This window comes from Podarcis pityusensis (genome assembly GCF_964106645.2).
Source record: "Podarcis pityusensis genome assembly, chromosome: 2".
Classification (NCBI taxonomy): Eukaryota; Metazoa; Chordata; class Lepidosauria; order Squamata; family Lacertidae; genus Podarcis; species Podarcis pityusensis.
Window position 1 is genome coordinate 64,398,432 of NC_138029.1, and position 26,837 is coordinate 64,425,268.

Here is a 26,837-nt window from a genome sequence, read left to right on the forward strand (position 1 = left end):
CCAACAACCCTTGGCCCTCAAACTAAAAAATACATAAAAACCATTCCCCAAAAGTGGGTCAAACCTGAAGTTCCCGTTTATAAGTACCACTTAATTTGAACAGGGCTCTCTCTCTCCCTCCCGACAAAACTATTTCTTAGGCTCTGGAATTTATGGCTACACAAGATGCCTTTGTGCGCATGCAAAGGGCCTTGGCCTCATCGCTCTAGAGTAGCCAAGCCACAGGTGGGATGAGAAGGATGCGATGCTCTCGAATGCCTGATCCCGACCTTTTATTTAATCAATGAAACACGGTCTGCGCGTGAATGGAAGCGCCTGCGTCCTCCTCCTCCTCTCCCTTTCCTGCGTTATCTGGGGGAAATGCGCCTTCCATCCCAGCAGAGGGCAGAGCCGCTTCCCTCCATCAAGGGCATGCTGGGTGATCATTTCCCGGTGCCTGAATCCCTCTTTAAATGCGATTGAGGAAGGAGGGGAACCTGTGTGTCTAGTGCCTGCGGGGGAAAGAACAAGCCGGTACTTGAACTGAGCAAGCGTCTTCTGCTACGCTTGCTTGGGACGGTGTCAGGTGCTTTCTGTCTCCGACTCCTGAGCAGCTAAAGTCCAGCGTCTCGTTTTGCACCCGCCCTTTCCGCGCTTGTGATCCGCCCGCTCGCTTCGCTTCCTCGGTCTCCTTGGCGCTGCGTTCAGTTTCAGCCTCGCCTTCCTGCGTTCCGGAGCAGCCCCAGAAATGCCCGCTTTGGCGCTCTCGCTGGCGCTGTGCGCCCTGCAGATGTGGCCAGCTGTGGTCGGCGGCCCTCCCCAACAGCGGTTCGCCGTGCTGGACAAGCACTGGCCCCTGAGGCTCACCAAGGTAAGGGGCCAGCTGTTCGGCATCTCTTGCTGGGTGGGAGCGCGGGGTGGAAGAAACACCACGGACAGAATCATTGCCGCACACAGGAAGAGTTCGTCTGAGTTCCTCCCTTGCGGTTTTATAAATCATTTAATGTGTCAACACGAATAGAAGTGCAGTTGTTGGAGGAGGGATTATTATTGTGGCCCATCTTTTTGTGCCTGCCTAACAGCCGTGTCATGCTTATAATATTTTATTCTCTTGTTAATTATGCTGTCTTAAATGTACATTTTATATTTGACTTCTCTTCGCAGTGTTTTCTTTTGAAATATTTAAGATTTTGTTTTTTGTTAACTTTGTGTTAAATATGTATTCTGTAGTTGACCTCCTTTGTAGTGTTTTCTTTTGAAATCTTTTGAGGTGGTATTTTGGTTTCCTGTTAACTGTGTTGCTTTGACTGTACTTGATATCTAACTTTCTTCAGAAATGTTTGAGTCTGCATTGTTTTATTGATGTTTAATATGCTGTAAACCACTTTGAGATTTATATTTCTTAAAAATATAAAGCGGTATAGAAATAAAATAATAGTTGAAATTAAGATTTTGGAATGCAGAACTACTGTAAAGAAAATCATCAAATCTAGCACGTGGGGGGCAACTTTATCTAAATTATATAATTTGGATTTGAACGATTGGTATTAATAATTGTATTATAAATTGATATTGTTATAATGAGGCTATTATTGGATTGTAATTGAAAACTAATAAAACTTAATATTAAAGGGAGTGTGGGATGGGGGGTGTCGTTGTTAAATGGGAAATATTCGGGTGGGGGGCATGTCTCCAATGTTTGCACACTGGTGGTACCCATCTTGGCACTGGTGAGTCACACACACCTCTGCTAGGATAGCCCATTATGGCAGGGATAGCCAGCATAGCTTCCTCCAGATGTTGCTGGATGAACTGCTACTCCCCTTATCCCTGACCTTTGGCCATGATGGCTGGGGACAATTGCAGGTGCACTCCAATATCTGGAGAGCACTATGTCAGCAATCTCTGCTTCAACATATTTCTCGGTTCCTAAATTTGCTTCCGCAGAAGTGTGTGCCTTGTAAAAGCCTTCAAAAAATTGCTTTCTCTTTCAGGCTATACCGTATTTTTCGTTCCATTGGACGCACCGGACCATAGGACGCACCGGACCATAGGAGGGGGAGAACAGGGAAAATTTTTTTTTTCTTGTTCTCCCCCTCTAAAACAAGGTGTGTTCAAGGTACATTCACCAGAGCTTGTGGGGCTGGCGGTGGGGGGAAGCGCTGCTTTCCCCCACCGCCAGCCTCAAAGATCCCTGAAGCCTTTGGAGCGCAGCGCCCCGCTGCCCTGCAGAGGTTTGCGCGTAGCCATCCCCAAGCTAGAACAGCGAGACGGAGCCCTCTGTCTCGCTGTTCTGGCTTGGGAACAGCCTTGCTAGCTTCTGCAGGACAGCGGGGTGAAGGCACCCCGCTGCCCTGGAGAGGCTGTGCGCGCAGCCGTCCCCAAGCTAGAGCAGCGAGACGGAGCGCTCCGCAGTGCTCCGTCTTCCTGTTCTGGCTTTGGGCTTAGCGGCGCAGCCTGCATTCGCTCTATAGGACGCACACACATTTCCCCTTAATTTTTGGAGGGGGAAATGTGCGTCCTATAGAACGAAAAATACGGTAAGTGCATTTCTGCACAGAGATGCATTTGCATGTGGAAAACACTTAAACTCTTCTCATTCCATGTGGTGGGAGGCTATTCTCACAGTTGACGCTGCCTGCTTCCTTTAGCCTCTCTGTTGCTGTCTGCATTGATAACTAGCCCCTTCCAAAAGTCGATATAATTAATGAAGCTCTAGCAACAAAGCTAAGAGTCTTGTGGCACCCTAAAGATTAATAAATTTATCATGGCATGATCTTTCAATGTGCTGCAATCAGGAGCTGTTCAACGGTGGAATGGACTCTCTGCAGAAGGTGGTGGGTTCTCCTTCCTTGAAGGTTTTTAAGCAGACGTTGGCTGGCCATCTGTCAGGGGTGCTTTAGCTGCATTGCACAGGGTTGGACTAGATGACGCTTGGGGAGCTGTGCTATGATTCAGTCCTTAAACTTCTGTTTCCATAGGCAGCCACAATGACTCTGCATATGCTAGGTTTAGTGTTTCAGTTAATGCTTGACACTTACGGAAAGTGAATTAGATAAGTGTTAATTGGATAAGTGTTAGATGTTCATCAGTGTGATGGTGTGGCATTAATAGGTTTGCATAACATAGTCCAGGAATAATAAGTGGCGCTCTAATTGGGCCTGCTTGACTCCGCCAGGATAATACTGTGCCCACTAGTGACAGGTGGAATGTGGAGCATTACAATCTGCCCAGCTGACATGGGATGGATCAGAGCCAGTTATTGGGTTGGAAGGTTTTCAGACTGTAATGATCTGTGGTAAGCTCATCAAGCGTTATTGCTGTGTCATTCAGCGGCAGCATCTTGACCCAGGCGAACATGGCTACTTGCAAAGCTACACCTGGGTCATGTGGACTTGTAGAAGTCAAGATGTAAGGTAGTAATTACAGTTATAGTGTACGACTTATTTGCACCAGGTTTTCCTGTGTGTTTGCAGCTGTTTGCGTTCCCATTTAATTCGCAGACCACAGGACATTGCCCTCAAAGAACAGTACAGCGGTACCTCGGGTTACATACGCTTCAGGTTACATACGCTTCAGGTTACAGACTACGCTAACCCAGAAATATTACCTCGGGTTAAGAACTTTGCTTCAGGATGAGAACAGAAATCGTGCTCTGGCGGCGCAGCAGCAGGAGGCCCCATTAGCTAAAGTGGTGCTTCAGGTTAAGAACAGTTTCAGGTTAAGAACAGACCTCCGGAACGAATTAAGTTCTTAACCCGTGGTACCACTGTAGTCTCAATACTTACCCCCTGTAAATTCAGGTTTGCCCAAGATAGGGGAAAATGGGGCTCTAAACTGCTCCACCAGGGTCACAGGCTATTTGTTTCAGTGTTTTGGGGTGGGTGGATTAATGGTCACTTTCTGCTATTCTCCTTTCCATGCCTGCTGCTTCCTTAGTGCTTTCATTTCCCCCCCAGCTGTGGTCATAACTATTTCCGGTGCTCTCCCGATCTTTTTGATCCCTCAGATTTGCAGAAAGCCAGAAAACTGCAGAAGCAAATCATATTTAAAAAAACATCACCAGATATATTGGGCAGCAATCCGAAAAGTGTGTGTTGAGTGTTTACAATCACTTTAATTTCTTTTCCAGCATGCCAGTAATGGAGAGTCAGGCACTTAGCCTCTCTCTCTCTCTGTTCCCTCAGATTTGCAAGAAAACTGTACAAGCAAATTTACAAGTTGCCTGATGGTGTGCTTTTGCAAACTTCTTGAGTGGGGAATCTTTTTTTAAAAAAAGGCTCTGTGCACATGCCTTGTCAGTATTTAACTGGCATAATAGAAGCAACAAATTTGAAGGCAAACACAAGCACAAAAGGGAAAGCCTGCTGTTATGATTGGGAAAAGAACAAAGTTGTTCCTCATATGCAAATTCACATGTGTGGGTGTGGATTTCTGTGGTCTAATTCAAACTGGTGGGGTAGGATGGGGGGAGAGTTAACAGCAGAGTAATGCTCAAGTGTGGACAAGCCCATGGATCGTAGTAACTGTTGGTAATAGGAAAATGCCCAAGGCTTTGCAGTTGAATATGAATTTGAATCAGAATTTGCTTACACGCCCCAAACCTCCCATTGCTCAATATGCTGATTTCTCTTTCTTTCCATTTCATTTCAACCATAAAAACGATGTTGCAAGTGCAGTTAGATGTCTCTCTTGGCACTATGTGACTAAGCAGCGTACTGCGACTGATCCTCAAATTTTATAGCTGAATTGGTAGAGCATAAGACTTGTAATCTCAGGGTTGTGGGTTCGAACCTCACGTTGGACAAAATGTGCATTGCAGGGGGTTGGACTGGATGACCCTTGTGGTCCTGTCCGACTCTACAATTCTATGATTCTCTATAGCAATAAGATCCTGAAGCAAGTCATTTGTTCTATCTGTTCAGTACTGTGTATAATATAAGAGTTTCTACATCAAAAATGGGGAACCTGCGGGCCTCTAGATCACTTCAGCTGGTGGTTGGGCCCTGCTTATATGCAGATGCTGAGAACTGAAACTGTGATCTTTTGCAGTCAAAACATGTGAAATACAGCACTTCTCCATTCCACGCCTTGAGTCCACGTGCTACCTGGGGAACTTGTTTTGTTAAGAACATTTGTTCCATGTCTGAAAAAAGAAATTTTGTAGAGGTTATGACAAGCAGAAGTGTTTCTTCCATAACCTAACTGTAAACAGCCCCCTCTCCAATATTTTTTTTTTTTTTTTGCTACCTCTGAATTCCAGCTTTGTATTAGTAGCAACCTTCCCAAGACTTTCCTGTCTAGAATGGTTTGTTTTTATTAACTTATTTTATTAGTTTATGAATCACCTTCTACATAGGTCCGAAGGCAATTTACAAACATAAAAACAGCTGAGAATAATTTTAAAAAGAGTACCCAAAATAAATGGTGATAGGTTTAAAAATGATACAAAATGAGCAATACAGAATTATGTGTACTCAATTCCTGTACTGGCAACATAGGAAGCTGTCTCATACTGAGTCAGACCATTGCATCCCATATTTTCTGGCTCTCCAGGGTTTCAGGTAAGGAATTGTTCCCAGCCGCTGCATCGTTTCCCAAAATCTAGTGCCTAAGGTTTTCCCCTCCCTCTTGGGTCACATTTGGAGCTGATCTGCATTGTCAGAAATGCCACGTAGCATTTCTGGAACTGTGCTGCTTCAGAATCCAGGCATGCTATTGTACGATGGAACTTTCTTCCATTTCAAAACTTGTATGCCTGTGGGAAGCTAGCATAGAATCATAGAATTGGAAGAGATGCCCAAGGCATCTCTACTAAAGCTTCCATGACAGGTGGCCATCCAGCCTCTTCTTCAGTGAAGGAGAGTCCACCACCTTCTGAGGAAGTCCGTTCCATGGTCAAACAGCCTTTTCCATCTGTGACCTCCGTGAAGTCCAAAATGAAAGGTTAGCTGGTTGGTCAAATGTAACCAGTTATAAAAGCCATGGGTATTCAGTACTTTAATTTACCCTTTCAAAAAAATTATCTTTGAAGGAGGAATGTCGTTCTTTAATTACAAGGGCAAACCAACAATAATCGTCTTGGTGAGTGGGGTGTTGTTCACTGCCAAAATGTTTCGGATAATTTCCATAACCAGCACTATAGTCCACATTTCATCAGTCACAGAAGTCAGTTACAGAGCTAATTGTAGCAATCACTTCAAAGTATATTGCGTAACTGTGGCTAACAAACTGTGTCGACATGCTGATGTGGGAGGAGGGTTGTACATTCTGAGCATATATCAGAGCAGGATGGGAGATAGCCAAGGTTATCTTGCTTCTGGAATGCCAATGCCTTCCCTCCTGACAGTTCTACTTGCTTTAGGGCAAAAACTAGGTCCTGTTTAACAGGACCCACAGTGAACTTGCGAACATCAGCTGATGTCCCAGTATCCTGTCAAATTCTTTACTACTTTTTGAAGTAGTGTACTCTTGCCGATTGCTCAACACCAAACTGCTGCCTTACTCTGGATGTTCTAATTATAATAGAATTGTAGAACTGGAGAGTTGGAAGGGACCTCGAGGACCATCTAGTCCAACCCCCTGCAATCTTTTTGCCCAATGTGGGGCTCGAACTCACAATCCTGCAATTAAGAGTCTCATGCTCTATCTATTGAGTTACAGCAACCCAGAGTCTCTGCATTGACCACTCTTGAGGCGCATGGAAATTGTTTGTGGAAGTCCCCATTTGCACCCGCAGAAAACTGAAACCTCTTTTCAGTGTTGCACTGAAGACCTTACAGGCATGCCCAAACCTTTTCGTTACTCGATATATTTTCATGCTTTGTTTTATACTGTTGTAAACTGCTCAGAGGCTTGTGAGTTTGTTTTGCGGTGAAACAGTTTGTAAATGTTGTCAGATAAAACAAGAAATAATGCCTGGCCTTAGACATGTTTTGGCAACGTGGCTTTTCATTTGCAAAGCTACAGTGGCATATGGTTGCCCAGTATTTTGGTCCTTGTTGGGCTACGTGGGTGGTCAAGGGACACTTTAGACTATGCTTCCTCAAACTCAGCCCTCCAGATGTTTTGAGACTACAATTCCCATCGTCCCTGACCACTGGTCCTCCTAGCTAGGGATCATGGGAGTTGTAGGCCAAAAACATCTGGAGGGCCAAGTTTGAGGAAGCCTGCTTTAGGCCAGCAGTGCCTCACTTGAGGCCCACTGGTTTTTCCTTGACTCAGCTCCCATCATCCCTGAGCATGGGCCATCCTGGCAGATGGGATTTGGGTATCCAACCACCTCTGGAGGGCCACAGGATTCCCAACCCTGCTCTTAGACCACCGCTTTTTAGAGAGAGCCTCATGAGAACACCCTTCCATATCACTTATTTAATGTTAAACGTTGGGAGTCTGATCTCTGATAAAGGACCCTAAGCTGAGAAATGGGATGGGGGAGCCTTAGAAGGATATGTGCCTTTCTCAAGGTTGGTGAATCACTGAAGTTGGGCTGTACCCCAAACGGAGGACAGTGGGCAGGACACCGTGAGCTTCCCGGAGTGTCTGAGGAGTGCTGCGGCTCCAACATGTAGAGGCCTGGAGTGCTGTGTGATGAAATAAGATTTTGGTGCTGTACTCTGTCAAAAGAGATCCTTGGGAACATCTAGGCAGGTGCCCTTGAGACGACAGAAGTTTTACGGGTTGGGCCAAGGGGAGTTGCCCCTGTCTAACCAGTCTGTTCAACGAATCAAACATTGGGAAACTCCTAAGCCCAAAAAAAGCACTTCTGGGAATGAGTTGGAGTCTCGACGGCAGGCATGCTTGCCAGGTGTGCTGGATGCTGATTACAGAGCTTAGGAAATGGACGTCGCCTGAGGTGACCTTAAAAGTGCCGTCATCACCTGCAGATGAACATGGATCATTGGCATGCTTGCCGACAAAAGGGGAGGGGAACAGCCCTCCAATTGTGGTGGGAAATGAATTGAAGACCACCAAGGGCAAGCCTGCCCAGCCATCCAATTTTATTATGTGCATTTGTCTTAAAATCTGTTGGTTTCATCTACTTTTGATAATTTTATTACGTCTGCTGGTTTTGTTGCAATTTTTAAATTAAGGTTTCATGCCTTTTTGTTTGTAAGTTTTTTTGTTCTTGATTAAGTGGTGCAGAACTTTTGCCAAATAAAGCCTCTTCCTGCGGTATATGGAGGCTGGCGTAAGGCAATGGCATAGTCTGCTTGGTGCAGGATTGCCAAGTTTTCCAGTACTGTGACGCCTGGGTAGATAGAAGCTTGTTTGTGTTATCAGAAGACAGGAATGCAAGGTCCACGGAGCATTGTTTGAAATAGGACTCCTGCTTCCCTTAACCAAGGCCTGCTGGTTGGAAGATTCCCACAAAAGTCTGCTTTGGAATCTTCCGCTACGTTCACCTTTGCTTTACTTGCTGAGTGTGATGACAAGGGCCAGACTGAGTACCTTCCTCCTCCACTTTAAGCTCCACACGTTTATTCTAACGTATTTTCTCCTCTAAACCCTTCAGATCCAAAACTTCGCATGGCAGAACTGTGGCCCTCCATCTGATCCTGCTGTAATCAGGAGTTTGTCCATATCTCCAGATCCAGTTTCGATGCCAGGAGATGTGACAGTCAGCGTAGCCGCTGCTACCACTGTGGCCCTCACTTCACCTCTGAAGGTATGTATGTGGAAGGCCAGTGGGCCAAGCCAGGCAGAAGTGGTTCCTTCACACTGGGAACAGTTTCAGTGCTCTAATGAGGACAAACATGACTTGATGAAGCGTGTTTGCAACTATGGGCTCCTCTGCACTTCCGTTTGCCCCACTACTTTCTCCCAGGAAAACCCGCGGTTTCACACGGAGTCAGAACAATCTGCAATGGGGTTTTCCACAGGTTGCCGTTGGTTCCCATTTTGCACTAAACCGCAGGTTTACCCGGGAAAAGAGGCAGGACAAAGGCAAAACTGCTTGAACCTGTGCTTTTTAGGCATGGGACAAGTGGAAGTGCGGACCGAGGCCTATCTGGGACTGGCACTAGATTGCATTGGGCAATCAGGAATGCCAAATCCAGGTGTGGACCACAGCTTTCCCCGCTTCCTTCCTTTTTCTTCCCCTCCAGAGTTGTGGTCAGAAAGAAGACATCTTTTCCAAAAGGACAGGCATGGGGAACTTGTGGCCTTCTAGATGCTGCTAGACCTCTGCTCCCATCACCTCTGACCATTGGCTGTGCTGGCTGGGGCTGGTGGGAATGAGAGCTCAGTAGCAGGAGCTAGAATAGAGGATATACAGTGGTACCTCGGGTTACATACGCTTCAGGTTACAGACTCCGCTAACCCAGAAATATTACCTCAGGTTAAGAACTTTGCTTCAGGATGAGAACAGAAATCATGTGCCGGTGGCACGGCAGCAGCAGGAGGCCTTATTAGCTAAAGTGGTGCTTCAGGTTAAGAACAGTTTCAGGTTAAGAACGGACCTCCGGAACGAATTAAGTACTTAACCTGAGGGACCACTGTATTCAAGATTTACAGGCCCCTCTTTTCTTTTCTGTTTTTCTTTTCCAAGTAAAGGAATTTGATATGTAAGTGCATGTCAAGAAAATATGAGCCAATAAAATGTGACCTGGGGAAAAAAGGGCTTCACTAGATGGGGCGAGTCTCTCTCATTGACATAGGATCTCCGTCCGAGTCTCTGAATGGAAAACTGAAGTCATAGAATCAGAGTTGGAAGGGACCCTGAGGGTCGCCTAGTCCAACCCCCTGCAACGCAGGACTATGCAGCTGTCCCATACAGGGATTGAACCTGCAACCTTGGCATTATCAGTACTGCTCTCTAACCAGCTGAGCTATCCAGTCCTGTGTTTAAATGGGAAATATCCCTTAGGATAAGGCCGAGGGGTGTGCACTGCCTTTCCCCCTATAAATCAGCCAGCATAATACAAATCTTTAGATGGGGCAGGGCTTGTGAAAAGCTCCTGAGGGATGTTTTCCCTAATTAGAGGTTTCCTTTCTCTAATGTGCTTATGTGGGGTAATTTGAGCCTAAAACATCTAATCATTAGGTAGACGACATATGAACATTTCTACTTGACATGTCGCACAGGTAGGCTGAGCAGAAATGGGAGCTTTCTTCTGCACAACAATTCAGACCCCTTAACAGGCTGCGACGGCCAAAGAAACAAAACTGGGACAACCTAGTGTTGGTCACTCTCCAGAATCCCCTTTTTGAAACAGAAGTATGTTGTGCTGAGTTGAGCAAACCCCTTAGTCCTGTGGCTGGTAGGAGCTGGCCTTACCATGACCACCTATGCTGAAACGTTACTGTGCGGTTTTCAGTGGGATCAAGTTCTGCTGGTGTGGGTATGAAGCACTCGAAATTCCTGCTATGCTAACCACTGCTGAGCACCTGACTGCCTATCAGCAGGAACTGGGCTGGGCCCAGCCGCATCCTCCCCTGTTAAGCAACTGCATGACCATAGAATTGTAGACTGGGAGGGACCTTGGGGGTTCCACCTCCTGCATTGCTGGAATAGGATGTTGAAATCTGTTTCATTTGCATGTGTTAAGTCTCAACCTTACTTCTTAGTTCAGCCAAGTGGGGCGGGGTAGGGGGTGGGCTTGGGGGTGTGGCAGAGAACCCTGGAAGAGGCAGTGTCAGTATTGAAATGGCCTCCCTTTTGGAAAGATGATGATTATTTATAGAGAATACTCCTAATGCAGGCGAAAACATGCTGGTCTGTGTTTGTGGGTTGCATTGAAGCAACACATCTGATCAAAATATTGGTAGCTAAGATATGTATACAGTGGTACCTCAGGTTACATACACTTCAGGTTACAGACTCTGCTAACCCAGAAATAGTACCTCGGGTTAAGAACTTTGCTTCAGGATGAGAACAGAAATCGTGCTCTGGCGGCGCGGCAGCAGCGGGAGTCCCTATTAGCTAAAGTGGTGCTTCAGGTTAAGAACAGTTTCAGGTTAAGAACGGACCTCCGGAACGAATTAAGTACTTAACCTGAGGTACCACTGTATGTCAAATGCCTACACACAAACACCTTCTCTTTCCGGGCCCTAGGCCTGGAAACTTTGATTGTGTGACTTCGATGATGCAAGTCGCTTGGGTCTTTACCTCTCTTGCTAGTACAGTCATACCTCAGGTTAAATGTACTTCAGGTTGAGCGTTTTCAGGTTACGGTCCGCAGCGCCCCGGAAGTAACGGAGCGTGTTACTTCTGGGTTTTGCCACTCACACATGCACAGACGCTCAAAAATGATGTCACTCGCACGTGCGGAAGCGGCGAATCACGACACACGGACGCGCAGACATGGGTTGCGTTCACTTCAGCATGTGAACGGGGCTCCGGAACGGATTCCGTTCGCATCCAGAGGTACTACTGTATAATTCTACTGGTGATTTTCAGAGCTGTCTTTAATCTCATGCTCGTGTTTAGTGGTGGTATTCCTGCTTTAGAGATGAAGGAAACAGGAGCACAGAGCTCCTATGTGTAGAATCATAGAGTTGGAAGGGATCTCTAGTCCCCCTACAATGCCAAATTTACATCTACAGAATCCCTGAGGCCATCCAGCCACTGTTTAAAAACTTCCAAAGAAGTAGAGTCCACCACCTTCTGATGTAGTCAGTTCTGCTGCTGAGCAGCTCTTCCCTTCAGAGAGTTAGGTTTAGTCAGAAGCTCCTTTCTTTTAATTTGGATCTGTTGGTTCGAGTCCTACCCTCCACAGCAGGATAAAACAAGCATGTTCCCTATTCCATGTGACAGCCCTTCAGATATTTGAAGAAGGCTATCGTATCATATCTCCTCTCAGCCTCCTCTTTTCCAGGCTGAACGTATCCAACTCCTTCAACCATTCCTCTTAAGGCTTGGTTTCCAGACCCTCCTCTGCACACGTTCCAGCTTGTCTGATGACCTGCAGGGAAACTGAAGCAGAAGAGGAAAATGCACTCCACTGACCATGGGATAACCTATAGGACTTAACTAGCAGGGAAGCCCTTCAGCCTCCTTAAAGACCTTTCTTAGAAGCAGCTCCACACTTGAGCTTATATCGGGCCTTTAGGCTACCAATTGTTTTTTGCCACTTCCTATCCTGTGACAGATTCCCTGGACAGCTGCAGACATGGAATTCTTCCTGGGTTGCTCCAGGTGCCACAGCAAACCATGATTTGTCAAGCGCACGGACTTGGTGTGAGGGTTCGATCTTGGTTCCTTATTATTTCCTGCAGGGAAGCACAAACCATAGTTGGCCCGTTAGGCCAAAATGGCAAACCGAGGTTGCCACAAACCAGGAAAGGAGGCGGGAAATTGCTGCAAGGGAGGGAGAAGTGTGTGCTTGGGTGCTCAGTCCAGGCTCACATTTGTAATGCCAAACCGTGGTCTGCCATTCCATCTTGCCACAGCAAAAGCATGCACCTTTCTCGAATGGGCTTGAGATATGAAAAAGAAGGCTGTGATGAGTCTTTGTAACCAAGTAGATTTAGATGCGGGTGGCGCTGTGGGTTAAACCACAGAGCCTAGGACTTGCCGATCAGAAGATCGGCGGTTCGAATCCCCGCGATGGGGTGAGCTCCCGTTGCTCGGTCCCGGCTCCTGCCAACCTAGCAGTTTGAAAGCAAGTCAAAGTGCAAGTAGATAAATAGGTACCACTCCGGCGGGAAGGTAAACGACGTTTCCGTGTGCTGCTCTGGTTCGCCAGAAGTGGCTTAGTCATGATGGCCACATGACCCAGAAGCTGTACGCCGGCTCCCTCGGCCAATAAAGCGAGATGAGCGCTGCAACCCCAGAGTTGGTCACGACTGGACCTAATGGTCAGGGGTCCCTTTACCTTTACTAGATTTAGAGAGTTTAAACTTGAGGCATCGGGGGAAGTGCAAGTGAGCTTCACTTCCTTTTACGAGGCTTCAGATACAATATGGAAAGAAGAGGTGACCTCCAAAGAGGAACCTGTGTGTGTGCGTGTGCGTGCGTGCGTGCGTGCATGCATGCACCACCTGTTTCCCATTCAGAGAGCTGTGGCCTTTTGCTTCGTTCTCAGTATGGGTGCCACCATTTCTGGGACCCCAGTGGATGCCTTGCCACCCCCCACTTACACTGCCTTCCTGTATCTCCTCTCCAGCAAGCTCCCTAATTTATTTATTTTTTGCAAGATTCCTTTTTTGAAACATGGGGAAGAAGCGTCACAAGAGGTAGCATGACTTGCTTGTGTGTTCCTGTCCAGTGCTGCTTTTTAGGACTCTGGCACAACGGGACAGGAATCCTCCTTGAGCTGGGGCTGGCGCACTCTCCCTGGTACCCGTCCTATTTAGCAAGACCACATTGGTCCATAATGGCAATTCCTAAAGAAGGACACTGTCAGAGAACAGCTTGCTGAAGAAGAGACTCGGGGAGGCAATGCTGGGTGCTTGAGCAGTGGGATCAGGTACACCCTGGGAATATCCTTACACTGCCTCTGGTTTTCTCAAACTCTCCATGCAAAGCGAAGGTCAGGCAAAGGAAAGCACGAGAGCCAGTGTGGTGTAGTGGTTAAGAGTGGTGGACTCGTAATCTGGTGAACCGGGTTCGCTTCCCCACTCCTCCACATGCAACTGCTGGGTGATCTTGGGCTAGTCACACTTCTCTGAAGTCTCTCAGCCTTACTCACCTCACAGAGTGTTTGTTGTGGGGGAGGAAGGGCAAGGAGAATGTTAGCCGCTTTGAGACTCCTTAAGGGCAGTGAAAGGCAGGATATCAAGTCCAAACTTCTCCTCCTCCTCTTCTTCTTCTTCTTCTTCTTCTTCTTCTTCTTCTTCTTCTTCTTCTTCATTTAACTATGGAGGCATTGCTCACCACCAACCTGGATGGCTTTAAAAGAGGATTAGACAAATCCATGGGGAGGAGATGAGGCTAGCAATGGCTAATAATCACAATATGTTCTCCGTATACTGTCAGAGCCAGTATTCCTCTGAAAGCTAGTTGCTGGGGAGTGCAAGCATGGAGAGTGCTCTTGCACTCAGGTTCTGCTTAGGGGCTTCTCTCAGGCATCTGGATGTGAGAAGAGGAATCTGGACTAGATGGGTCTTTGGCCTGATCCATCAGGGCTCTTATGTTCTGATGACAGTGAAGATGCAGCTGGGGCAGAGGGCCATGGGCCCACTTAGGTGCCACGGCAAATGCCTGAATTCTCCGATGTTGCAGAAAAATGGAACTTTGCTCATAGAGGGAAATGCCTGGCATTATTATACAGAGCAGCCTTATGTTCAGTGAGAGGAAGGAAAATAGCTAAGCTCAGCTGCTCCTGAAACATCTCTGAAAGCAAGAGAGGCCTTGTGAGCTATCATGCAGGTAGGGCCTGTTTTCAAACCAGTTGGAGCTGGGAGGCTTAATTAGGGTTGTTCCTTGCTTATTCAGCCAGGTTGCATGTTTAAACCCAAATGTGGCAGGAGTACGTGTGGAAAAGATCTAGGGGTCTTGGTGGACCACAACCTTAACTTGAGTCAATCGCGTGGTGCAGCAGCAAAAAAAGCTAATGATCTTCTAGGCTGCATCAACAGAAGTCAAGTGTTCAGATCAAGGGAAGTCATAGTCCCGCTCTATTCTGCCTTGGTCAGACCACACCTGGAGTACTATGTCCACAGATTAAGAAGGATATTGACAAGCTGGAACATGTGCCGAGGAGGGGAGACCAAGATGATCAAGGGTCTGGAAACAAAGTCTTATGAGGAACAATTGAGGAAGTTGGGTATGTTTAGGCTGGATAAGAGGAGACTGAGAGGAGATATGAAAGCCATCTTCAAATATATTGTTGGTTTTTGGTTTTTAAAAAACCCTGTGAAGAAGCAGCAGGTAGTTTCAGATTGAGAGGGTTTAACAGAAGCTGTTTACCCCTTCACTTTGTCTGTTCAGAAATGCACACGCATGCGCACACACCCACATTTGTTTTTCTGTCATTGAGAGGGAAGATGCAGAGGGGAGAAGGAATTCTGAGCAGATCAGTGTCTGGGAAGGACACTGCAGTTCCTCTGTACACAAGCACACTTTGAAGCAGGAGCTTTTCAAGATAAAAGAAGGATTGGGGGGGGGGTATATCTGGGACCAGAACTTGCTCTAATGTGGCCATTCATTTGTTTCTTCTCAGTTTTACGTATTGCCTCTGCCTGTCGAATGTTGCGGTGTTGTTCTGTGTTTCTTTATTGTTGCATACTGCCCAGTAATCTGTTACAGTGAAGGTCAAGTCAGGGGGGAAAAGCATAAAGAAATCATGAATTGTTGCTCCTTACTGCCCTCTTGTGGTGGTACCTAAGAGCTGACTCCAATCAAAGCTGAAAATTAGAGCCCACTCAGGTGCTTCTGGGGACTGACAAGTTCCCAGCCTCTGGTAATAAGAGGTACCGTATATCGATGTTCTCAATGGCGATGATGATGAGGTCATCGATGAGGGATAATGGGAGTTGCGGTCTTTCAAATGATGATGGACTACAGGCTCCCCAACCTTGGCCTATAGGTAGGATGGCCAGTTGTCCAAGCTATAGTAAGCATTGAGCTGTGGGTGATTTTTGAGGAGGAAAGTCGGAGGTTAAATTAATGTTTGTGTATAATGTTTACTTCTAGGGAGAGGTTGTTTTGGAGAAGAAGATTGGCGATATGTGGATAAAGGTCCCCTGCGTGCAAGATCTTGGCAGCTGCACCTATAAAGATTTGTGTGCCATACTGGATCAAGTTATTCCTCCCGGCCAGCCATGTCCGGAACCATTGCAGTCTTATGACATTCCTTGCCATTGCCCCTTCAGAGCGGTAAGTTTAAGCTTCCCCCTCTTGGGAACCAAAGAAACAAATCCCACATGAGATGGGCAGCTGCAAGGCATGCCACCAAATTCCACATCCCTGTGGAATGTGCAGGTCCATCAGAGAAGGACAGGGGTTCCATACAGCTGATAGGCTTAACCAAGGTTTGCAGTCAAATTTGCTGCATGTTTAATAATCAAGGAAGTACGGGGGCAGGGCAGATAAGAAAGCTTATAGACACATCTCCATGTAAAGATTTGAAACCCCCGTAGTGCAGTGCACCTATGATTAAGCCCCATGTGCATTAAAAGAAATTAAGGGAGAATGATGAAGTTCAGTAAAGGAATGATGGAGCTGGCTGTCTTTCCAACAGATAGCTGGGTTTCCTCTGGAAAACCAATACTTGGAGCCTGAAAGATGAGTTTTAAAACGGCATTCCTCATGCAAGTTTTGCAGACCTTTAATTCAGTCCGATTTCTGCCCAACTCTGCTCCACATCTGCATCCTGTAAACCGAAAAGGGGCAGCCTACGAGGTATTTTTCAGGGATGCTTTTAGCAGCTCCTTGTGTCCTAAGGCAAGGTTCAGAGTTAGTGCATTGCTCATATAGGGACATCTCTAGGCGGCAGCTTGGGCCTTATATGCGATGGAGTAGTCAGAAGCTGCTGACTCCAGCTAACCCACTCATGCTTCTAGAAAAGAGCATCTTCTAGATTTTGACAGACTTGAGTGCATTGGTTTGTATGTTTTCAGTTGTGCAAACTGGGTGAGCCTGCTGGCTCCCAGTGAGGGGCTGGAATATTTCAGTGGCCATACCTATCAACCTGTAATTTCTCCTTGATTTCATACTGTAAAAGATCTGCTTATTGAGTGTTACCTATTGGCACTGTTAGTATACCTGATGGAGGGAGCAGAAAGTGTTGGCTGATATGGGCTGACAGATCTTTGTGTGTGTTTTCTCCTTTCAGGGTTCTTACAACTTGCCTTCCTCCACCTTCTACATCCCTACCTTGGATTTGCCTCCCATGCTCACCAATGGGGACTACAAGTTCCAGGTTGTGCTGAGCAATGGTGACCAACAGCTGGGCTGTCTCAGGTTGTCGCTTTCCCTGCACTCTGAGAGCCGGTGGTATTGGTGACTACAACGCAGGCATCTTTGGGCTTGAGTGCCACATTTCTTACTCTCCCCCCACCCTCTTGAATTGCTAATACTGAGACTTCTTAGCTGCAACTGCTTTTATGATGGCTTCTGAGGAGGAGCCAAGATGATGATGTGAACAGCAGCCTCTATCTTTCACTCTGCTTAAAAAAATTTTTTTTATAACTTCTGCTGATTGCTTTTAATCACTTGGAAAAACCACCAAACTCAATGAAGGAATGTTCAGAAATATTTTTTTTAAAAATCGGAAATTGAGATGTCTGTGCCTAACTAGGGTTTATGCATTGGTTATAATGAGGGCAGCTTTCCCTAATCTTGGTCCCTTCTCCCCCAAGGCATTGTTGGACCAGAGCTCTCATCATCTCTAAACATTGGCTAGGCCAGCCGGGGATGGTGGAAGGTGTGGTCCAATAATTTCCAGGGGAGCCAGTTGGGGAAGGCTGGATCAGGACCACATCACCCTGGATATATATGCTACACAGGGGTAGGGAGTGCATAATGGCTATGCGGATAGATGTAAGTGCAGCTTCTCAGCTTGGTAAAGTGACACATGCATAATCTTTATACATCACCGTCCATAAGATTCCTCTACACCCCCAGGGTCTCAGACTATGGGGTTGTGAGAATACTGAAAGGTTGTTGGGGTATGCTGACAGGATAGCTTGAGCAGACTCATGAAGCAGTAACCAAGGGAAGAAACCACACTTCCTGCTTTCTGCATCACAGATCAAAATAGCCAGGCAGGCTCCACCATCTCCTCTGTATTTACTTCTGCAACATCTGCCTGGTCAAGGTGGCTCATTCACTCTGCCATACACCAAGCACGCTATATGATCAAGCAGTTCCAATCCCTCAAAAGACCCATATCTGTTAGTCTTTTGCTGCCTAAGTTGAATTTTGTGCATGAGAACTAGATCCAAGCAAGAGAGTGGGACAATGAAGAGAACTAAGCCTTCTATAAAACACATACACACTTTACACCTCCTGATTCCAAACCATATATGCTGTTTCATGCTCCTGTTTGGTGCTTGGTTAGAGAGAGGGGTTTTTGGTGGGATTTATCTGTTCAAGTCAGCTTCTGATAAAAGCAGAAGGAAAACGCTCAACATAAAAGATCTGTATGGTATTTCATGCAAGACTCTTGCCAACATTTCTGAAAAAGGACCAAATGCTTGCAGTGCTCTCCCAAGGTATCTGTGGACAGTTTGGGGACTGTTGGGCAAAGTGACAAATTTCCATCTCTGTGGGAATTTTCTCTTCTTGTTCAACTAGAAAATGAAAGATGCTTACTTAACTTCTATTTCCTAAGGAACCAATTAATTCCACACTGATGGGAGTCCGGGGGGGCAGCGGGGGGGGGGGGATCACAGATCTCTATTATTCTCAAGGAGATGTGCTCTGGATTGAAGGAGAACAAAAATTCTAACATTCTAAATGGTACCATTATGAACCAAGTAATCTAATTGCATGAATCAGCCAAGTAATCTGATGACATGAATATAAGATGTATAGTTGTTGTGCCATATGGTGACAGTTTGAGTACTGTGTATAATTTCTGTGTTCTTTGAGGTGATGAACAGATTTGCCGAATACATATTGCATGTGCGGAACTGGTAAGAGACTGTTACAATGAGCCTGGACATCTGGACTAAGAATTAGTCGCCTGCTTGGTTGGTGCTCATGGAAACTCTTCCCTCAACCTCCATAATGTGTGATGAAGCCCTTGGGTGTGTTTCCTCCTTTTCTTTCCCTCCACCTTGCTTTCCTCCCAATGAGACCTTAAGCTTGTAGGGTGATTGTTTTAAGCCTCACACGTTTTTAAGGATTTGTACCTGTACTCCAGGTATACAATATACTTTGCCCTGTTTTATTACCCTTGTTGGTACTGACATTAATAGAACTCTGCCTGATGTATTCAGTGGGGGTGTTAATTGTAGTAACCCTCCTTACCTTGTGCCATACTGGATAGGCCATGATGACTGTGCACTTTATTTCACAATGCCATCTTGAATATCTGAACTCCCCAAAAGCTGGTCCTTCCATGTTCCAAACATACTTTTGTGTCTAACCCATCTCTACCATGTACCATGTGCTTCTTGTTCCCCTCCTATGCAAACAAATATTGAGACTCTGGGGAAAATGCATTGCAACTTATAGAGGAGCAAGAGTCTAAAGGAAAAACTACCGTACCATCATAGTCCTTCCAGCCCACTTCCGTCTCTAGTCCTAACAAATCATTATTCCAGTCCACTTAAAATATCAGCCTGGAGGGCCTAAGTCCTAGTGACAAATCCCTTTGTCAGCGCTAGACTTGGCAAGGCAGCATTGCTTTATCTGCGTAGGTTTTCAAATATATTTAATATATTTAACGTGCACACGTCCAGAGTTATGGGGAGTGGCACAAGAAAATATATTGCCCTCTAGCTTAGAAACAACTCTTTCGTTTCCTCTTGCATCATATAATAACCCCACAGCCTCTTCCAAATAATTGCACCCTAATGCATCAATAAAAAAGTGTTTCCCCACAGCACTGCCTAAGAGGTTTGCACACAAAACCACTGCTGTGCTGTCTTGCAATGTAAGCATGCAGTTGTTATTGTGCTCCCCATGTTAAACTGTCAGACCTGTGCCCTGGGTATATGGCAGCCTGCTAGTATTACTCCATATTTTTATATGACGATGTTGCTAAAGTGCCTTGTAAGCCTTAAATAATAATGGCCGTGGTGTGTCCAGATGCTGGATATAATCACATGGATAGATGTATGGAACATGACGGATGTAGCATATGTACCTGTGGAATATATTACTTAGGAAAACACCTTTCATTCTTCAAAAAAAACCCTTTTTGAGCTAGCTACATTTCACAAATAATCACAATTTCCTACTGATTTCATCTGCATTCTAATCATCTCTTAAATTATCTGTACCCTGAATGCTTAGCAGCGGCTAGCTGATTTATTTTGTGGTATCCAACTTTATGATGGGGGAAAAAAATCAAGTGGCCTTTAGTGTTGGTGCCATAAGAGAGTATTGAATAAAATCTTTTTATTCCATAGCTGCTGTGTTAGTGTCTGATTGGTCTACGATTGTGTACTTATGTGGAAGTGCGGCCATGCAAATCTTTGGGAGGGTCACAGTGACACATGCTGCAACACTGGATTTCATTGACAAAGAACAAAGGTTACAATGATCACATACAGAAGGAGCCCACTGCAAATTCAGAAGACATTGTTGTCTGGTCCTGGGTTCTTGGAGCTTGTCGAACTGGCAATTTGTTGTGCAGGCAGTTGTATTTATAGTTTCTTACCACAAGCTGCTGCCACATCTTTTCAACATGTGAATCCACCTAATGGTAAAAATGCAAGAATAGAAAAAACACTCTCTATCAACATGGAGCCAAAAATTTATCAATCGTCCCTATAGGATCCTTTCTAACTTACACTTTTCGGCAGTTGCGTACACCTCCGTTTTATGTAAGTTTTGCATTTATCTTCAAGTCTTCAAATGCAAGGCTTATTTTAAGACTGGCCTAAACTGGGGTTGCCTAGGCATAATACAAAATGCACCCACGCTGCAATGATGCTGCATCTTTCCCCCACTATTTCCTCTGATTATTATGCCAAAGTAGATAGGAGAGATATGCTGAAGGTTGAGGATTGGAGTATTACTGAGCCTTGCGCTGGATTTTTACCATTACTCTACATAACTACATCTGGATAGAGTGGCTGATAGTTACAGAGATTATGTAGTCCATTTAGCCTCAAACAGAATACAGTGGTACCTCGGGTTACATACGCTTCAGGTTACATACGCTTCAGGTTACAGACTCCGCTAACCCAGAAATATCTCGGGTTAAGAACTTTGCTTCAGGATGAGAACAGAAGGCAGCAGCAGGAGGCCCCATTAGCTAAAGTGGTGCTTCAGGTTAAGAACAGTTTCAGGTTAAGAACGGACCTCCGGAACGAATTAAGTACTTAACCTGAGGTACCACTGTATTCTTGTTTAGATGTAGCAGTGAATACAACGCTATGGAAATCCCATTATAAGTGAATATGCAATGCGTACACAAGCCCAGTTGAGTCTCAGACCTTGAGATGAATGCTGCTTGGTGGTGACATCTGAGGAATCATCAATTCTGAATTTGGAAATCAGCTTTTTTGTGACCGTGGAATGCAGGAAGCTGCCTTCTACCAAGTTAGACCCTTGGTCTATACCTGGGATGGGAAGCTTGTAGCCCTCAAGATATGTATGACTCCCAACTTCCATCCGTCCCAACCTGCGTAGCCAATGATCAGGAATTATGAGAGGTGATCTGGAGAGCCAAACATCCACCCATCTCACCCAACGCTAGCTGGTTTTCCAGGGTGTCAGACAGAAGCCCCTTTCCCCCAATAGCTGGAGCTTGCACCTAGCACCTTCTGAATGCAAAGCAAGTCCTCTACCACTGAGCTGCACCCCTTCACCAGTCTGGTTTGGTGCTGTAGTCCCAACCTGGAAGCTCAGGAAGTGTCCTGGAGAAAATGCAGGTAAGCTCCCACACCCCATCATCCTCTCTCACTGTAGAATGGGAGCAATGTGCATTGTGCAATTTGTTGTGGTGGTCAGCTATAGAATGAGGCAGAGCCTAGCGCAAGCCTGGCCTGAGGCGAACTGCTCCCAGTTTTTGTAGATAAGGTAAGAAGAGAGCACTGCGTGGAAATGGCCAGAGCCCGGCCCTCTACCCAGCCTAAGCTTTGGCTTACTTTCTTTGAGCAATCAGCGTGTGGTTCTGTTCTTGTCATTAAAGCAAGTTGCAATTTTCAGCTTCTTGCTTCTGTCGTGGAAGCCATTTAGCAGTTGTGAGAGAGAGTCAAAATTATTGTTTACACACACCACACCTTTTAAGCATATATAATTTTGATAGAATATATATATTCTTTTTAATTTAATTTAATATGTTTTAATTTTTAGCCATGTTCAATTGTTTTTAATGATCGTCTTTGGCGGTTCTTCTTTTTATCTGCAAGCCACCTTGAGTCCCATCAGGGGGGAAAGTAGGGTGTAAATAAATATGTAACAACAAGAAGTCACTCTGTAAGGGGTAATCAATAAGTACCCAGAAATCTCTGAGGGAAAGAGGCCTACAGCATTTGTTGCAAAACTCTTTGAAACATAGCTCAGTTGGTAGAGCATTAGACTCTGAATCTTAGGGTTGTGGGTTCAAGCCCCACGTTGGGCAAAAAATGAACTTCGTGAGGGTTGGGCTAGATGACCCTCGTGGTCCCAACTCCAGGACCAGATGAAAAGAAGGCGAAGGCGGCGACCAGGTGGGGCTCCTGCAATTGCAGGTCACCTCAAACGCCCCTGCTCTCGAGAGGCGCTCCTTCCCACTCTGGGGCTGGCTAGCCAGCTTGGGGTCCCCAGCTGTTCTGGGACTACAACTCCCATCAACCCTAGCTAGCAGGCCCCAGTGGTCAGGGGTGATGGGAGTGGTAGTCCAACAACGGCTGGGGAGAGGGGGAATCCAAGTTTGAACAACCCTGGAAGAGTTCCTTTCTGGCGCTGGCTGCCCTCTAGGAGGCGCGCCTAACCGGCAGCAGCCTCGCCGTCCAACCCAGGCGATGAGCCGGCTTCGCCGCTGCGCACGCGCGTTATCCCCAGCAGCGCTCCTTGTCCGGGCGGAAGTGGAAACCGGCAGCGTCGGAGAAATCCGCACCCTGGGCTGGAAGAGTTCGGTGTGACGTCTGCGCCTCCGGCTGAGCCACGTGAGCATACAAAGCCGGTTCGATCAGATGACCTGCCGCAGGAAGAGGCCAAGATGGAAAGGCGGTGAAAGGGGAAAGGCGGAACAAGGATCCTGCCTGCCGGGGTGGGACTGGTGAGTGATGGAGCGGGGGTCAGAGCGGGGATGTTTGCAAGGCTTGCGGGGAAGCTGGCACGAGGGGGACGGGCGCTGGGGGTTGCTGGGGCTGGTGCCAGCCTAAGTGGGCGCGGACTTAGCCTGGCAAAGGGGGCCACGCGCGTTCCCTGCTGCACGACGGGGAGATGCTAAGTCGATAGATGTCTCCAGGCAGCAAAGTTAAGTGGTGTAGTGACTCGGCTCCAAGGATAGGTGCGCAGCCCAAGGGGTGCGCGCAGAGGTGTGGGCTCAGGAGCCTGTCAGGTGCAGCTGCATATGTGCTTGTGCATCAGTGTGGGAGGGATTGATTGGCCGTGTTTTGGTTTTTGTTTATTGTTATGATCTTGAATAACGTACAGATCTGGAATGGGTCACGAGACAACGTACCCCAGAAAAGGGCATGTCAGAGGCTAGATCATGAGATGCATGCTTGGCGAGGACGAATTGTGTTGTTGTTTTTAACGTTAAGCATGCAGATGTCATGGGTGACTTTGTTCTTTGCCAAGGATAACGTTTGGCTTGCCCTGCAGGGCTGGGGTGGGTGGGTAGCAGTCATTGGAGTGTCGGTTCAGGAATCATGAAGGAGGGAAACAAGAGCTGCTTAACAGAGGAGAGAAGGGTGCACTTGCGAATCGGGTAGGTGTCATTTTATTATTCTTTGTTTAATGCGCTTGGACACTGCTGTACGCGGCAACGTCCAAATTAGTAGCCGCAGCAAATGACTGCACATGGAGATGTCATTTGCATGTTCTAGACAGAGGTTATTTCTGTTTGGCAAAGCGAGGGCCCAAGTGGAGGAAGTTGCATAGCAGAACTGGAATCCAGTTACCGGTACTTTGCAGTAGTTACGCAAGTTAGGTGGAAGTATCTGCTAAAAGAAGGTTTTCTTGCTGAGGAGCCAGTGTAGATTGGGAAAGCTGTGAAGAAATGTAGTCCAGCAGAGAGGTTGGAGCGGGCGGAAAATATATGGTGGATTTGAAGTGCCAACTGAATCTCATAGACAATATCTCTCAGCAGTAAGTGCTTGGGATACAGTGCTCAGTAGAAAGACACTGCTAGATTAATTAAATTTAGGTGAGGATGCGAGGAAGGAAGCATGCCTCAGGGACTGGGGCTGTCATTGAACTGCTGTCTTCTAGGAGCTACTTGAGCACTGTGTGTACACAAGGGTGGTCATGTAAGTATGTTATGGGCATTTCTCCTCCAAGACTTTCTTTTTCTTTTTCTCTACTTTACTCCTTACAAAGTATTATTACTGTTGCTGGTTTTGGTTTTTCCTTAACAATACAACCAATGAAGAAAAACAAGAAAAGGAAAAAGAAATCTCTGCAATGGATCATAGCAATTTGTAGTGCGATATCAAAGTAAAGACAATTGGGGAAAAACTAAAGGAAGGACAGGGGTTGGGGGGGGAGGGAGAGTCCAAGTTGTGATTAAAAGCAGTGCAGAATCTGGAGCAATTCACAAGCTTGTGATTTTCCGTGGCAAGTAGATATTTGCATTCACTTCAGTGAGTGACAGCATTATCAAAGAATTGGCGAGGGGTCGCAACTCACTGGCAAATCCAACATTTGTATGTGGAAGATCCCAGCTTCAGATGGTATCCAGGTAGGACTGGGGAAAATAAATGTCCCAAACCTTGGAGAACTGCTTTCATTTCATTTTCTGGGGGGACGCATACCCCTAAACATTTTGTGAATCTAAGTTTGGCCTCATTGTGGGGCAGTATTTCAATATGAGTGGGAAAATGAGAGTACCCTTAAACATTTTTTTTAGATAAAAAGCACTGGGACCAATAATGCAGCTGTTTTGCAGTACTGAGGAGGCAGTCACCTAGGAGACAACAAAGCTATGTAAAAAAATTTCTTTTTACACTACTGTTGCCACGATTGATTTTTCACTAAGGTATATGACCAGTTATGATGTCAATATCTTCTCAGGATCTCTCTGTTCTGTGATTTTTTCTTCTTGTATCTGAGGTTGTAACCCTTCCTCCAGTACTTTTCCAGGTCTCACCTCCTCTAGCTGTTCTTGCTGATTGTAGTGGAATTGGCCTCTTGTGCTTCCTGCTACTTCATAGTCTCTAATCTAATCCATGCCATCAGTGGGGAGGAGACTTTTTCCTGGCTAGTTTTTCTGGCTAGTTTTCAAAAGAGAAGAACCCCACTACCTATTGATGGGGTAATTATAGGATGGCATTATGCCAGGGGTGGATAGGAGAATAAGAGAGCGATTATCTGTGCCTTGCAGTACTCAGACTCTAATACCTAGTTGCTGAGTGTTCTGCTTCAGCTGTGATATATCTAGTGGGATAGGAGGGAGTACACAGCTATTGCTGTGTAATTATCTGTACTTGGACTACTTTGTGCAAGAGTTTTCTTTGTGCACAACAGCTTGCAGTTTAAGTTGTTAGGCTCTGCGCAACTAGGGTTTGCTTTGTTATATAAAGGTTGGAAATTGTAGCCTTTTACAATTGCAAAAAAGGATAGAGTTTAGGGTCCATTTTTGGTGAATAGGCTGAGATTGCTCCATGTTTAATATCTTTTGGCAGTGGCAGGTTATTGGAATATTCTGAATGTATGTTAAATTCAGCTGAGATGGTGCAACAATTGTTTTGGGGAGAATTCAATGATGAAACTGAAACTTCCATTCCATTCTGTGTACAGTGTGCATATGTGAATGACATGGAAAACTTATCTCTATACTATGCATTTGCATAGCTTGCATATTTCTGAAGTGCGTTCTGTAGTACATTTCTATTGCAGGTTCAAGATATGAGCTGATGGAATAGAAATCCAGATAAATAAATTAGATAATTACTACTGGCACTGCATTTGCGTTACAGCAAGATAGGCCTATGCTGAAGAGTGAAAGAAACATATTAATATAAAGCAGAATAGGTGCCAGACAAATTCCTGCAGAACCGCAGCAAAAAATATCAAAAAATTTGCACCTGGCAGTCCAAAATCTTGGCACATTTCAAGTCACATTAGAAATTATAAAACCTGAGGAAAGTGAACCTACAGAAACTGTTGTTAATTAAATATATGACTCATTTGGTTCACACATTGTGTGTATATGGAACTGTATGGGCTGCATGGACATAAAATAGAAAAAAATCTTTTAAATTCTTCTTAAACAAATGCTCAGATAGATGTAACACAAAACCATGATTTGGTGGTACATGAATGAGTATTCCACTTTCTCATTCTTTCCTCTGTCTAGTTGTACAAACTATCATTTGGCTGTAATGGCAAACTGTAGTTTATCACTAACTCTGAATAACAGGAGAGAATTTATTTCTTTGGAAGGAGAGAACAGAGAATCACAAAATAGGTTTTTGATCCTCTAAACTGTGGTTTGAAGCACTGAAAATAGTAGGTCTGAAGCAAGGCAGTCCAACATGTGGCTCTCTAGGCTTTTTTTGGCAGCCCTTGGCAACATCTGACGCCCCTGGCAGCCCTCATGCTCCCTTCCCAAAGTCAGGTAAGGAGGTCCTGGGCTTTGGGAAGGAGGCATGAGAGCTCTGACAAGGTCCTGGAGTCCTTCAACTTCCTTCCCAAAGCCTGGTAAGCACTTTTCTTTTTGGGAAGAAGGTGGGAGGGGTTTAGGACCCTGCCGGAGCCTTGCACCTCCTTGCCAAATCCCTGCACCTTGCTTAGCTGCTTTTGGGAAGGCAGCATGAGGGCATTTGTGTGTCAAATTTTGGTCTCGCTCCCCCACCCTGTGCGACAAGGCAATGCACGGCCCACAGGTTCAATGGGTGTGCCTCCCTCTTAGTTAGTCCTTATTAGTCACGCCACTTATATGCATCAAGCCTACTGACATATTTCTAGTTTGTTGCTCCTAAAATCACAAGGAACCATCAGACTTGCTAAAACTGTTTTCTTGGAAATCAAAAACCATAAAAGCTTGGCGGGGGGAGGGGGAGCCAAGAAAGAAGTTCTCAATCTCCACAGTGAACTTCATTTCATCCAGTCTTCTGCAGACTGAGTATCAGTTATCATCATAGCTGTCAACATTTCCCTTTTTTAAAGGGAAATTCCCTTATTCTGAATAGGATTCCTC

The 26,837-nt window shown here is 45.8% G+C and overlaps 2 protein-coding genes across 4 annotated transcripts in view; both read left to right on the top strand.

Annotated features, from left to right (window-relative positions):
• Nucleotides 1-446: 446 nt before the first annotated feature.
• On the top strand, nucleotides 447-19,946 carry GM2A (ganglioside GM2 activator). The gene is made up of 4 exons (XM_080989176.1): nucleotides 447-850; nucleotides 8,495-8,647; nucleotides 15,560-15,742; nucleotides 16,701-19,946. The coding sequence occupies exons 1-4, from the start codon at nucleotides 728-730 to the stop codon at nucleotides 16,869-16,871; spliced, it is 630 nt and encodes a 209-aa protein (XP_080845302.1). The 5' UTR covers nucleotides 447-727; the 3' UTR covers nucleotides 16,872-19,946.
• A 2,658-nt stretch (nucleotides 19,947-22,604) lies between these two features.
• Nucleotides 22,605-26,837, top strand: part of LOC308471520 (proton-coupled amino acid transporter 1-like) — a 43,632-nt gene continuing 39,399 nt past the window's right edge. Inside the window, exon 1 of one of the 3 annotated variants that reach the window (XM_080995549.1) lies at nucleotides 22,605-22,748. The gene's annotated coding sequence lies outside the window, so the exon portion shown is untranslated. Of the gene's footprint in view, nucleotides 22,749-23,303; nucleotides 23,406-24,561; nucleotides 24,623-26,837 lie in introns of those variants that run through there. The other 2 variants (XM_080995550.1, XM_080995551.1) reach the window with 2 other exon arrangements.